This window comes from Miniopterus schreibersii, assembly GCF_964146895.1.
Source record: "Miniopterus schreibersii genome assembly, chromosome: 3".
NCBI classification, from domain to species: domain Eukaryota; kingdom Metazoa; phylum Chordata; class Mammalia; order Chiroptera; family Miniopteridae; genus Miniopterus; species Miniopterus schreibersii.
The window spans coordinates 99198090-99211805 of NC_138103.1; the positions used below are offsets into that span (position 1 = coordinate 99198090).

The window sequence follows — 13716 nt, forward strand, 5'->3', positions numbered from 1 at the left end:
TTTTTAAATTTATCTTTATTGTTGAAAGTATTAGAGATGTCCCCTTTTTCCCCATTGATCCCCTCCGCGGGCCTTCCCCACACTATTGTCTGTCCATGGGCTATACATACATGCATATAAACTCATTGGTTAATCTCTTCCAGCCACACCCCCTTCCCTCTGAAATGTCAGTCTGTTGCATGCTTCAGTGTCTCTGGGTCTTTTTGGTTCATCAGTTGACAAGATTTTTCTTGATGTTTCAAAAATACAATTATTCTGACCCAAGCATAATTCAGAAGAGAAAGGTCTACTCACAGGTATCATCCAGTTAGCCAGGTCGCCGTACTTGGAAACCTGCATGGCTCCCAGCATGGTCAGATTCACATGTCCTCTGAGAAAGAGAAAGAGGAATTAAAAGGCAAACTTCACAGCTTTATGTCCCCTTCGCTGGAAATTGCCAGCAATTAAAAAAATAAACAATTCTGTATTCCCCAAAATACATTTGCTCTCCCCCACCCAACACCTGACTTCCAAATACATCAGCTCAAGCTGATGTAGAGAAACAGCCATTAAGAGTTCTTTTAAAAAATTACAGCTTATACTGCTTCCAAAAACCAAATTAAAACAGGTGTACACAGTGAGCCTGTTTCCTTCAGGGAGGGAGGCTGCGGCTGGATTTGAAGGCAAACACTAGCTAGAAAACGAACACAGAGTTTGTGGGAAATGTCAGGATCCTCAGCAAGAACTTTTTAAAAATGTTTATTTCACGATAGTTGGCACACAGATATAAATTCCATCTGGGGGGCTCTTTTAATAACAGCAGGCTGGAGGCTCCAATTCCCAATGTTCAGTGTGAATAATTTCACATCTCAGTGCAGCTCAGCAAGCCCAAGATGGTTTTCTGGCTGGGGGACGTGTCTATGTTCAGAGCCCTGCTGTCCCACTCAGCCGATGACTCAGCTCCTTCCACCCCGCGACCCGCGACCCGCGAGCGGCCCCTTATTACCTACCCTCTAATCATCGCGAACGACTCGTCGCTGGAGAAGTAAGAGGCTCCGGGAAGAACAGTAACTGTTTCCTTGCCTAGACAGACAAGCGCACACGCATGCACACACACACAAGCGCACACACATGCACACACATGCACACACACACAAGCGCACACACATGCACACACACGCACACACACACGCACAGGAAAGAAAAAAAAGAAAAAGCTATTAGATTTCCAAGAGGACTATCCTTCTCTGCTCCCTGAGGGACCAAGGTAAAATGCAGTGGCCATTTGGGGCGTGAGGGACAAAGTGGGAACTGTCCGCCCTGTGGAGGGGAGCCTTTTGTCACTAACACTGTTCAGGTGTGCCCTTGCACGGTGATAATTAAAAAAAAAAAGGCAGACCAACTTTTAATTTTATTACTGTTTTGAAATTCTCTACAGACAATGCAACCCACCATTGCCTGTACCCTCCCGGGCCTCTGCGAAATGCTAAGAGGACCAAGGAGGAGAGGGGTTCCTGGGAGGCCCCTGCCACAGTCCGATGCTGCTGGGGTCACTGGCGCAGAGGGACTGTGGGATAACCATGAAGAAGCGCACTCCTGAGGGGAATGCCACAGCAGATGCGCCTCAGGTGTTTCCTAAAGACCAATGAATAGTCTAGAAAGAGAGGGCCCACCTAATTCCTTACCGTCTGACTCTCTCAATCTCAATTTCTCTCTCTCTCTCTCTGCCCTTATCCCCCTCATCTTTCCTCTCTTGCACCTGTAAGTTTCTCTTAAAATCCTAGGACTTTAATGAATCTGAGGAATGACATCCGAATGACATCTACTGGCCAACGTACTTAATGGTAACTCTCAGGAGGACCTCTCTCAAAACTTAGATCTCATAAAAAAAGTTCAGGCTGGGAAAGGTCTTCAAGGCCGTCCAGTCCTCATATGACTACTACTGTCACCTGACTCATATCTAAGCTCCTTCCTCCTGTGACCTATTTCCTGTCTGTTCCAGGGCTTCAGGTGCCTGGAGAAGCTTCTGGTCTCAACCAGAATAGTATTCATAGGCCACTCTGCCACAGGTAGGTCAACTGTTGGAGAACACCCCATGCATCACCCAATGCAACAGAACAGAAAAAGAATGGGAAGGAAAACTGTGATTCCAAGACTGGAAGAGAGAAAGCCTCCGGACACAACAGGACCAGAGTGAGACCATGGCCAGCTGTGCAGCACAGCTGTACTCAGCTCCTCAAGTCCTGCCTGACAGCTAACTTCTCCATCTCTGTCCGTCTCCACTTGGGCTCAAATACGGAGAAAGAGAATATTAATCTCGCGCTGAAATATTTATCCCCCAAAGGAGCTGGACTCCAAACATCGGAAACATCTTCACATCTTTCAAAGGACCATGAAGCTGAAAAGCTGTAGAAAATACTTTCTGGTGCGGTTAGTAGGAGCTTTTAGACGGCACATGAGTTGAAGGATGAGATGAGATAATGCCTGTAAAGTCCTTCGTGCAGTGCCCGGCACAGAGAAAGGACTCCCTAAACATTAGCTTTTATTACCCCTTGCTCCAAACACTGCTGTTGCCTCCCAAGGAATAAATGCCACAGGACCAAGCGTGACTTTTACGGTGGGTTACAGAGAGAGCCTGTGGACTCCAGGTTTCAGGACAGGCATGGCACAACCAAACCTCATCCTAACACAAATCCCATGCCCAGCAAATTCCGTTCCTCATCAATCCTGTAGGAGGAGGGACGAAGAGGAATATTCTGCAGGACAATAAAGCAGGGAAACACGAAATCTCAATTCCTTTGTTCTCTGTGTGTTACATCATCATGACTTCCGAATGGCAATCTCCACCAGCTGACAGTACATGGAAGGTGTTATTTACCACGTTACAGGAAACTTTGAGATCACTGCAGAGTTCAGCTCTCCCCATGTGATTTATGAAGCACAATTTTATTAGAGCCCAGAAAACAACTCTCATGAAAAGAGTTGTCAGGCTCCTGCTACCACATTCTGGTATCCTACAAATTTACGTTCTTCAGAAGCTAAGTTAATTTTCAGCATTTTCAACATCCAATATCTAAACACAAATAGATATCCTAAAGGTGAGTCCATACTTCTCAAGTACAATGTCCAAACAGGGTCAAGAAATAACTACAACCAATAATACAACCAACACCTTCAAGAAAAAGGGCTTTCTTATTTGACTATTTCTGATTGATTCCTGCCTCCCCCATTTTTTCTGTGTATAAAAGTCTAGATCCTTTCATGATATTTGGGCAATAGAGTTTCTCAGTCTCATCGAGTTACACAAGTCCTCTAGGCTCATGATTTAACATGTCGTTCACTCAACACCAAGCAAGTGTCTACTATATGCCTTGAAAAGCGTTACAAACAAAACACAGATGCCCTAAACCAGTGGTTCTCAACTTCAACACCCACCAAATCCCATGGAGGGCTAATGAAAATGCAAACTGCTGAGCTGCCCTCCCAGAGTCTGCCATTCTGGAGGCATGTGGCAGGGCCTCAGAATTTCCACCTCGAACAAGGCCCGGGGGACGGTGGTGTTGCTGCTGAGGGCCCAGGGAGCACATCTCGAGAACCACCACCCTCAGCAGCAGGAGCAGACCGCCCAGCAGGAGACACAAGTACACAAAGACGCTGCAGAAGGATGCGGAGAGGAAATGAACTGGGACCTGAAGGACAGGGATGGTGCATTCCAGCAGGAAATTGCCAATAAGGAGTTGGGGAAATGGGGGAGAAAGAGGAAAACGACTGGGGAAGGGCACGGGAAGAGCCCAGGGGTGGAGGGAGGAAGGCATGAGTCACGACAGTCACGATTTGAGGGGACCCGGGAGTCCAGGCTGGGGACTCAGGCACCCTGGTAGAGCGCAGTGGAAGATCCCTCTGGGAGGGTCAGCTGCCACCATCAGATAGCTCGCAAATGCTGGGCTTTTGTCCTTTAGTCCATAGGCCTGTGACACTTCAGAGGTGGCACATGCACCTACAGAACAGGGTTTCTCCTCCTCAGTGCTACTGACATTTTGGACAGGACAACTCACTATAGGGGCTGCTCTAGGTATTGTAGGATATTATGCAGTATCCCTGCCCTCTCCTCACTGGACACCAATAACACTCCCCAAGCACGACAATCAAAAATGTCCCCAGTCATTTTCAAATGTCCCCAGTGTCCCCTCTTTTTGCCCACTGAGAACCACTGCTCTAGAGGCACAAGGCAGGGGCCAGTAATATTTATAGCCAGGAGATTTACAGGGTGGGTTTTTTAAAGCAGGTTTAATCAAACGTAAGTAATTTATATATTCTTTGTATGTTAAAATAAAAAAATATTAAGCAATAGAAAAGAATGTAAAGTGCATATGAGTATGAAAGCTAAAACATACATGAGACATCAGAAATGAGTTAATTACATTGGGATACTGCAGACCTTCACCCGACCTCTGCAATGTTCCATGCACTGACTTTGGCGCCTTTGCAAAACTCAGCCAGGAGTACAAGACTGTTTGTGTCTAGTCCCTGGCAATGTGACCTTGAGCACCTCACTTCACTTTTCTGGGATCTGTTTCCCAATCTGTATAACAAGGTTTCACTTGAGGCTCAAAAGGTATCATACATGTAAAAAAATACGCTGTAAACTACATAGTGCTGTAAAGGTGGTGATTAATTTTTACATAGTGATATGAAATTATTATTTAGAAAAATAGGAGCCTTAGAAATAGTTCTATTATTTTAAAATTTAATACACAGATTTTACCCAGAAACATGATTCTGTATTCATTTCAAGGGACTCGTATAAAAAATCCTTTCAAATTAACACAAACAATGGCCTGATCCCTCAGGTAATTTCCAAATTCGAGTTGAGGAAACCCCCGAATAATATTCTGAATTCTCTACCTCAAAGCATTTCCTCCCTAATTTGGACAGCTCCAAAATCAAAAGTATCATAGATCCCAAAGAGGACTTCGATGAAAAAGTATGAATATTATTAGACTGATTTGCAGCTTGGCTTCCCAAAAGCACTGAATTGCTGTTTTACAAAGTGCTTTGAGATTATATGTGACATTCCAGAAGCTGAAATATCAAACTGGTGGCTTCATTAGGATGGAGCTACTTTTAAACTCAATCAGAAACGCCCACCATCTAACAATGTCATTGAAAAGATTACTTTCCCAAGGAAAGCAGGTTCCATGAACTCAAGCCTGAAATTTAGAAAATAGAGTTATTCATTTTGCAAATAACTAACATCATACATTAATTAAACCAAGCAGCAAATATTTTCACAGATCAATGAACTGCTGCGAAAGGGTACAGCACAATTAAATTACAGCTGTGGCGAAATGTCACTGCTTCATCATAGTGGGCCTTTCAGAGTTGACTCATGTTAACTAATTCAACTATTCAACCAGAAGTTGTTTTACTTCCCCAAACTCTAAGTACCAAACGTCAATTCTACTTGGCAGCTGGCCTTTAAGCTCAGCTCATATTCCTTCTCTTCTGAGATTGGCACATACTTTTTTTTTTTTTTTTAAATATGTCTTTATTGATTTCAAAGAGAGGAAGGAAGAGGGAGAGAGAGAGAGAAATATCAGTGATGAGAGAGTCATTGATTGGCTGCCTCCTGCACGTCCCCAACTAGGGATCGAGCCTGCAACTCCGGCATGTGCCCTGACGGGGAATCGAACCTCGATCTCCTGGATCCTAGGTTGATGCTCAACCGCTGAGCCACGCCAGCCTGGTGGCACATACTATTTTTGAATGTGGGGTAATAATAATACGTTTTCAGGGGCAGAGTGAAGAGGCATAAAAGAAGGGTAAAGATAATCAGGCAAAGAACAGTATAAAAATTAGCTTCTGGTGGGAAGCCCCATCCTAAGGATCATCTTCAGCCCCAACACTGGCGGTGGCACCTCAGGCATGGGCGGCGACAATGGCCAGAACGTCTGACCTGTCTTCCTCCTCCAGGCTGCTAATACATGCGACTCTATGTTCTAGTTGAATAAAAAGCTAGTAATAAGAGAGAAAGCATCTGAGTGTGGGAACAAAGACGTGGCAAGACTAGAGTCCCCAATTCAACGTAACTATCTGTGGCTCATATCACTGGTCATCCTTAGTGGCAGACATTCCCTTCACACCCTTGAACCTTTGAAGGATGCTCTCCGACTCTGATGATGACTAGTGGACAGTAAGTAGCTTCTACAACAGGAACCCCAGTGCACCAGATCTTTTCTTTTTGCCACTATGGTCCACACCCAAACCCTTTTCATCATGAGAACGCAGACTGTGGGGAGCCATTGTGGTCCCAGGCACGGAGGAGCTGCCTGGGTGAGCTGCAGATGTGCTCCCCTGCTCCCTGGGAGATGTGGGGAGCCGCTGTGGCCCCAGGCACAGTGCCTGGGTGAGCTGCAGATGTGCTCCCCTGCTCCCAGGGAGATGTGGGGAGCCGCTGTGGCCCCAGGCACAGAGGAGCTGCCTGGGTGAGCTGCAGATGTGTCCCCTGCTCCCAGGGAGATGTGGGTGAGCTGCTGTGGCCCCAGGCACAGAGGAGCTGCCTGGGTGAGCTGCAGATGTGCTCCCCTGCTCCCAGGGAGATGTGGGTGAGCTGCTGTGGCCCCAGGCACAGTGCCTGGGTGAGCTGCGGATGTGCTCCCCTGCTCCCTGGGAGATGTGGGTGAGCTGCTGTGGTCCCAGGCACAGAGGAGCTGCCTGGGTGAGCTGCAGATGTGTCCCCTGCTCCCTGGGAGATGTGGGTGAGCTGCTGTGGCCCCAGGCACAGTGCCTGGGTGAGCTGCAGATGTGCTCCCCTGCTCCCAGGGAGATGTGGGTGAGCTGCTGTGGCCCCAGGCACAGTGCCTGGGTGAGCTGCAGAAGTGCTCTCTTGCTCCCTGACCCAGACCTTGAGGGACCAAGGCGATACTAATTTAGTTTGCGGCCTTAAATTCTAGAAAGGCTTATTAGGAAGCTGGCCCTGGCCTGAAGGGTTAAGGGACAGTCAAGCCACATACCAAGCCAAGGACTCAATCCTTCCCAAAAAGTTCCCATTAGAAGCCGAGACAGAGATAGTTACCAAGGTCTGAGCTCCTGCAGGAGGCAGGATGTTTACGCTGAAGGTGTGTTTATGCAGCCTGGAGAGAACTACTTTGTATCGAGCAAGGGGAAGGAATGCCGGGCAGGATGCTATTCAGCAAAAACAACAGCTGTCGGTATAAATTGAACTTGGAAAATAAACTCGGGGCTGCAGCAGTCACAAGCTGCAGTCCTCCCGATCCCATCTTTTTTGTGTCTGTCTTTTCTCCATCCTCACCCCTTCCTCGGGACCGTTCCACTCTGCCAGCGGGCTCCGGCAGCAGACCTATTTCAATGTGGGATGTGAGATTGTCCAAGGGCAGGCTCAAGCAGAAGGCCCAGCCAAGGAGACCCTACGCTCACCCTCGCCCAGGCTGCAGCCACGTGGCTGTGTCCCTCTACCGAAGGCCATAGTTCCCGTTAGGTGACGGACCCTCTCCGACAGCTGCCCCATAAGGTCTACCTGTGTTTCCTTTCTTGGTTTCCCTAATCCTGTCCACACCCCTGTCAACTGTCCCTCCCTTCAGGCTCCTCATTACCCCATTTATAGCCAGTACCCTGACCGATTGAGTCACCGACAGTCTCACAGTGACAAGTAGCTCCAACAGCAGTTTTGCCTGTATCTTAGTCCCCCCTAATCAGAGACCTCTGACAAGAAGCCAGGCAAAGATGGGACTCGGAAGGCTCATCTCCCCTCCTCAGGGAACACTCTCTAAGAAAAGACAAAGAAGTGAGTCCAACTCCTCACTAGCATTTGGCATAGAACTAGATCAACAGCAAGGAAAATGCCGTTAAAACACAGAACGAGTGAGTTTACCTGCATTGATTAGATCTGCGTCAACTTCATTTTCGAATGGATACGGACCCTGTGAGATGAGCAAATGAGTCAGCGTCAGTAACAAGTTTCTCAATGAATCACACGCGAACACTGTAATATAAACGACTTCTCTAAAAACTAGGAAATTATCGTCAGAAGACTTGAGGTGAACCTTTAGAAAATAATTCTGGTGTCTTCATGGCCCTGTTTCTCATGCTGATTAGTCTTTTTACACTAATAATTGTAACTGGGTCACTGAAAAATAGTTTCTAAACATGATCAAAGTTTGAAAGTAATGTTATTAGAAATATACATCAGTAAAATGAAAAGTTACTACTCACTATTAGGCAGCAATGTTTTACAAAAACCTTCCTCTTAGTATCAAATACAAACTAAAGGGCTGAGTATTTGGCTAGAAGGACCGGGTGAGGCCAAGTTTCAGCTGGTATGCAGACGCCAAAGGCCTGACTTTGGGGTTCTAACCTTATCACTCACAACATCTAAGTTTTGCTACCTTACTTGTCCCTTTGCCCACTTATTCTCAGTAAGGTTTTTAAAATCTTTGTATGTATTTTTATAAGCCATCTTTAATTACTTAAATGGAGCAAGGAGTTTCATAACATATATTAATCAAAAGGGAAGAAAAAGGCATAACATAGAGCCAAGAATGAAGATATATTGGCTGTAAGATTTTAACAGACTTTCTCAGGGACCAAAATTTTATTCTTTAAGTAAACTGAAGTGGTAACTAATGTTTAGACTTATGCAAATTTCCCTTTAAACATTGACCATGGGTGATTTACATAAACTTACTTCCCTTATCTTCAAAGTGAGGAAACTGGTTATTCTAGATAATCAATCCCTAAGGTACCTGAACAATATTAAGTCTTTAACTTCAATAACAATCTGCTTTCACCCAGACACATATCATTTCAGTCTTTGAAAATGGTCATGGTCATTGACTCGATCAATCACCATCAACTATTCCTATGATCATTATTTACATTATAAATACCAGCTATACGTTTTCTATGTGTACAACTTTTATTGCATTAATAGTTACAATCTACTGAGGAACGATAAAGATTGGGAATATTATAAATTGGCCAGTTATAAATAACCTCTGACATAGTTAACAATTAAATTAAAAATGTCATCCAGGAAGCAAAAGCGCTTCTTACTTTCATTATAATATTGAATAAAAACTGTGGCCAAATTCTGTGAGACTACTGAGCTCATCTGGAAGGTTAATTTTGAGGAAGAGAAAATTCTACCCTTTTGGACAACAGGGCCTTGAAACAATAATTAGATAAGAAGAATTGCTAAGACTTTTTGAATTAGCCAACTGTCAAAACATGTCCCTGCCCTACGTAGAAGCCTTAATCTTCAGGTTTCATTCAGAGCCTTACTGAGTTTTATTTCCCAGAGAACTGTTAAGGACCTTCATTCCTGTCCAGCCACACAGGAGTCAAAAATAACTGAACAGGAAACTGAGAGCTCTCTCGGAAGCAGGTACCAGGAGCAGTCAGATGGAGCAGTCAGAAAGCTCACATAGTCAGGAAACTACAACTACCACAGAAAATAGAACACTGTGTACTCACGGTTACCACCACTGTATGGGAAAGTTAATGATAAACAGAAAAGTAAGGCTGGGAACTTGAAGCTAACAGTCTCAGTCAGTAGATCTCACGATATGGAACATCTCATGCTCCATCAAGGCCGCTAAATAAAACTTTAACTTCCATCTTACCAAGCCCAGGATTCCATTTTCACTTTGCAGATGGATAGTCATGTTTGGGCTGATGAAGTTGCTGGCCAGAAGTGGGATTCCTATGCCCAAATTCGCTGGAAAAGAAGATGTTAAGGCAGAACGCAGGAAAGGTAGATTACACCATGAATCTTCCACATACATAAACCGACAGAAGCCTTCTTTCAAGGCACGTGCTCTGAATGTAATTACTGAACACATTCGCCAATCACCCGCTAGGCACTATTTTGTAGATTTTTTTAAAAAAAGAAAATCACTAATTAATCATAGCTTTTTCAATAACACTCACATGCTTTCCCATAAATATATCAAAGTGGTGGTTTCAGGAGTCTGGCCAAGAGGTCATTTTCACTGTAAGACATTTCATTTTCATTAACGTGCTTGGCAAATTTGGACCGATGTGTTATGACTTGTGACTGATCTTTATTAAACATGGCTTGACCTCTGTTTAAAAGCAATTTTGATTTTTCAAAACTCCACCTAAAAATAAGGATGATTTAACATTCTTTAAAAGGCTACCATTTCCAAATTTTAAAAAATTTTCTGATGATACAAAAATGTCTGCATAAAGAGTGTTTCAACTCCTTGGCGTATCAGGACGATGCTCTGACCAACTGAGCGACCGGCCAGGCCAATGTCATATATCTTGATATCTGTAGGTTATGTGCCACATTTTGTAAAAGCCAATCAACTGCTTTAAAAGTTACAAAACTTATAGAAGAATCACCATGCAGCAGGCCCGGTAGCCTGGTGGCTGTGGGAAAAGCAAGGGCCATGTCTTCGCCCAGCCCCAGAAAGATAAAGGATACCATACATGCCGTCCTCAAATTCAAGGGCTGCCCGCTTGATGATGCGTTCCCTCACATTATCCCCAGATTTTCCAGATTTGGCTTTCGCATCTCCCTGTTTCCGGGTTGATAAACGCTTTAAAACGAACAAATAAATTATTTGTGGTTGAGGTACATCTTGGATTTTATCACTGTTAAAGTACAAAATTTTATTAGAAAAAATTTAACTGTCTCCCACTACTACTATGAGGCAAATCTGCAATATAACAGAGTTAAAAGATAACAAAAAGAATAATATGAATAAAAGAACAACCAGAAAGAATTCTTTTTTTTAACCTTCACCCCTTACTGACCTTTTTTAGAGAGAGAGGAAGGGAGCGAGAGATCGAGAGAAACATTGATATGAGAGAGAAACATTGGTCGGTTGGCTGCCTCCTATTTGCACCCCAACCCAGGTTGAACCAGCAACCTGGGTATATGCCCGGACAGGGAACTGAACCCACGACCTTTCATTGTACAGGGGATGACACTCCAACAAACCGAGCCACTTGGCCAGGGCAGGGATAATTCTTTAGAAAGTAAGTGAAAGAGCTCAGATTTATCTGAAGAGGAAGGCACACTCGCTGTCTCTTTAAAGCGAACAATCCCTCTGTTACTGTCACACTGACAGCTACTCCTGCCACCTCCCAAGACTCCTGCAACTCCTCCTCGGTGCTCGGAGACTGAGCTGGAAGAAGGGAAAGGAACAGACCTCGGGACTCTGCTTGTGCAGGGCTGTCAGATGGTGCTGACCAGGTGCTGCTGCTCTAACTGCCTGTGTCCACCTGCAGCGTCTAGACTGGTTTTGCTACAAGCGCATCACAGGGATCACAGACGTATCCAGAAACCGCCAGGGAAGTATTTCCCGTGCCAAATCTAACACAGACTGTTTCCTGTCTGCAGATGTCCCATCGTTTCTCCGAGCTGGCTGACGTTAGTTCTGGACTGCAGAATGCCTTTCTGTTCAACGTCCACAGGGCACAGCTACCTGATTTCCTGACACCCCTGAGCCATGTCTATTCCGTTGCTGAGCCCTAGACACTTCTGAACCTTGGTATCGATTCTGGCCCAAAGGGTCATTCTTCAAGCTCTGAGTGTACCTGAAACACCCCCAACACTCCCTGGCCAGGTGGCTCAGCTGGTTGTACCAAAAGGTGATGGGTTCAGTTCCCAGTCAGAGCACATACCCAGGTTGCAGATTCGATCCCCAGTCGGGGCACGTATGGGAGGCAATCAATTGATGTTTCTCTCTCACATCTATATTTTTCTCTCTCCCCCTTCTTCTCTCTCTAAAATCAAACATAGCCTTGGGTGACGATTGAAAAAAAAATACCTCCAATGCTCCCGGAAGCCACTCCTTGCCACAGTCTCTCCCCCACCAGCTGCCTAGAGCCTAATGCCTAACACTAATGGGAAGCAGTGTTCTTTCAGGACTCTGTAAAATGCAAAGCAAAAGCAACGTCAGGATAGACAGACATTTCTGAACAATCAAACATTGGGAGTCTAACAGGGGTAAAGCCACCAGAGGCCCAACTATTCTCCTACACCCTAAGGGATGGGATAGATGCAGAACTATGCCCCCTGAATCGGGACAGTTGTGGAAGCCTGGAAAACAGCCCACAGGACCCCCAGGCACCGTCGGGCTGGACAACAGCACAGACGCCCATGTCCCTTCCCAGTGGCCATGTGAGAAGCTCCCACTAAGATCCAGAGCAGGGGTTCCTGCTCTGCTCTACTTCCCTATCTGGAAGGGCCCCAGGGACACATCTCTATAATCAGATCCGTAAGTAGTCACGACAAAGCTAAGTAACCACCTCGATTCTCTTCTCGTATTTCTCTCCTTTTATGAGGCGATGCACATAGATCTTAGGAATGTGGATGTCTTCTGCGGCAAACGACCCAACATCCACAATTTCTTCAACCTACACAAAGGGAAAAAGGGTTTTTCATTAAAGAGTGAAAGCCTAAATTGAACACTTCTTATTTAAAAGGTGAAGTATACACATCTTCACGTCCAACTTAGGTTGCATACGCAATGTAACAACACACGCACACGCACACGCACACACACACACAGGTGGGTGGGCAAAAGGGGGCTTACAGCTGTGAGTACGCAAAACTCAGAGTTTATTTGTGTATTATTACTTATTAATCATTGTATTATTTTCCATACGAACAACTGCAAACCTCCTTTTGCCCAGCCTGCATATAAAATAGCACACGCGTATGTGTGTGTAATTTATATCGTACCTTCTAGATGCCCAAAAAAGAAGAACTTCAAATACATGTGTCTGAGCATAAAATACAGAGCATTAAGCTCCAGAACTTAGTCTCTGCCTGAAACAGGCCCAGCTGCAAATCTGTCCAGTGGTTTGTCGGTACAACTCCCTGAACTTCCACAAACTGCGGTTCAGCTCCGCACACTCGAAGCACATCCCTTCAGACCAGATTTTCCAAATTAATGGGAAATGTATCATATCAAAGACAAGAATCTGCAACAACACCTGCTCGGTCCATTGAAGAGCTTTTTACATACAGACACAGATGCTGTTCGCAACAGCTTGGAATTATGTCTGACAGCTTCCTAGGATTGTGATCGAAACGCAACTGCAGAAATAACCTTACTCACAGACAGATTATTGATTTCGGTATGGAAATTTCAAAAAGCAAATATTAACTAATAACTAGAAATACTCAATGCAATTAAGTCATTCACAGAGTAAAGGGACATTTTATAACAGTATGAAATGCCCCACGTAAGCCAGCTATTTTAGAATTAAAAAGCAAACCAAAAAAAGAAAACAGAAAAAATAGGGGGGGGGGGGGTTAACATCAACATAAAAACTCAGAACAACAAGGACCAAGAAAAACGAAGGTCAATGTTGTTCTGGTCAAAGAATTATCTTTCTGGTGCCAAGAAAAAATATCTTGAAGACTGTGAGTGCTCATCCTAACAGAACCATCCATATCCAAAGCAAATATCTGTGTGCGTAAAGGAACTGACTTGAATAGGGAGAGTTGTATTAAGCTGGTCTCCTAAACTAATAACTGAACTCTCCAGAAGTTTCTAAGGTGAAGTAGCCTTTCTTATGCTCACACTCCTCCGACAACGAAAGAAAAACAAGGATCCCAAGAGTCACGTGAGTTACGGTGCACCTGCTGCCAACAGCTGAGAAGGAATAGCACATGGTGGATGAAAGCCATCATCTTTGATCAACAGAAGGATCTTGACCTAAATCGAACAGAGACTC

At 44.8% G+C, this 13716-nt stretch overlaps 1 protein-coding gene across 3 annotated transcripts in view; it reads right to left on the minus strand.

Moving 5' to 3' along the window:
* OXCT1 (3-oxoacid CoA-transferase 1) overlaps window positions 1–13716 on the minus strand; it is a 104827-nt gene that overhangs the window by 45054 nt on the left and 46057 nt on the right. For all 3 annotated transcript variants that reach the window (XM_081133232.1, XM_081133233.1, XM_081133234.1), the window contains exons 8-13: window positions 12280–12387; window positions 10448–10562; window positions 9621–9715; window positions 7871–7919; window positions 990–1062; window positions 295–370 (exon numbers count right to left, since the gene is read on the minus strand). In XM_081133232.1, the coding sequence (XP_080989358.1) occupies window positions 295–370; window positions 990–1062; window positions 7871–7919; window positions 9621–9715; window positions 10448–10562; window positions 12280–12387 (516 nt within the window). The remainder of the gene's footprint in view (window positions 1–294; window positions 371–989; window positions 1063–7870; window positions 7920–9620; window positions 9716–10447; window positions 10563–12279; window positions 12388–13716) is intronic.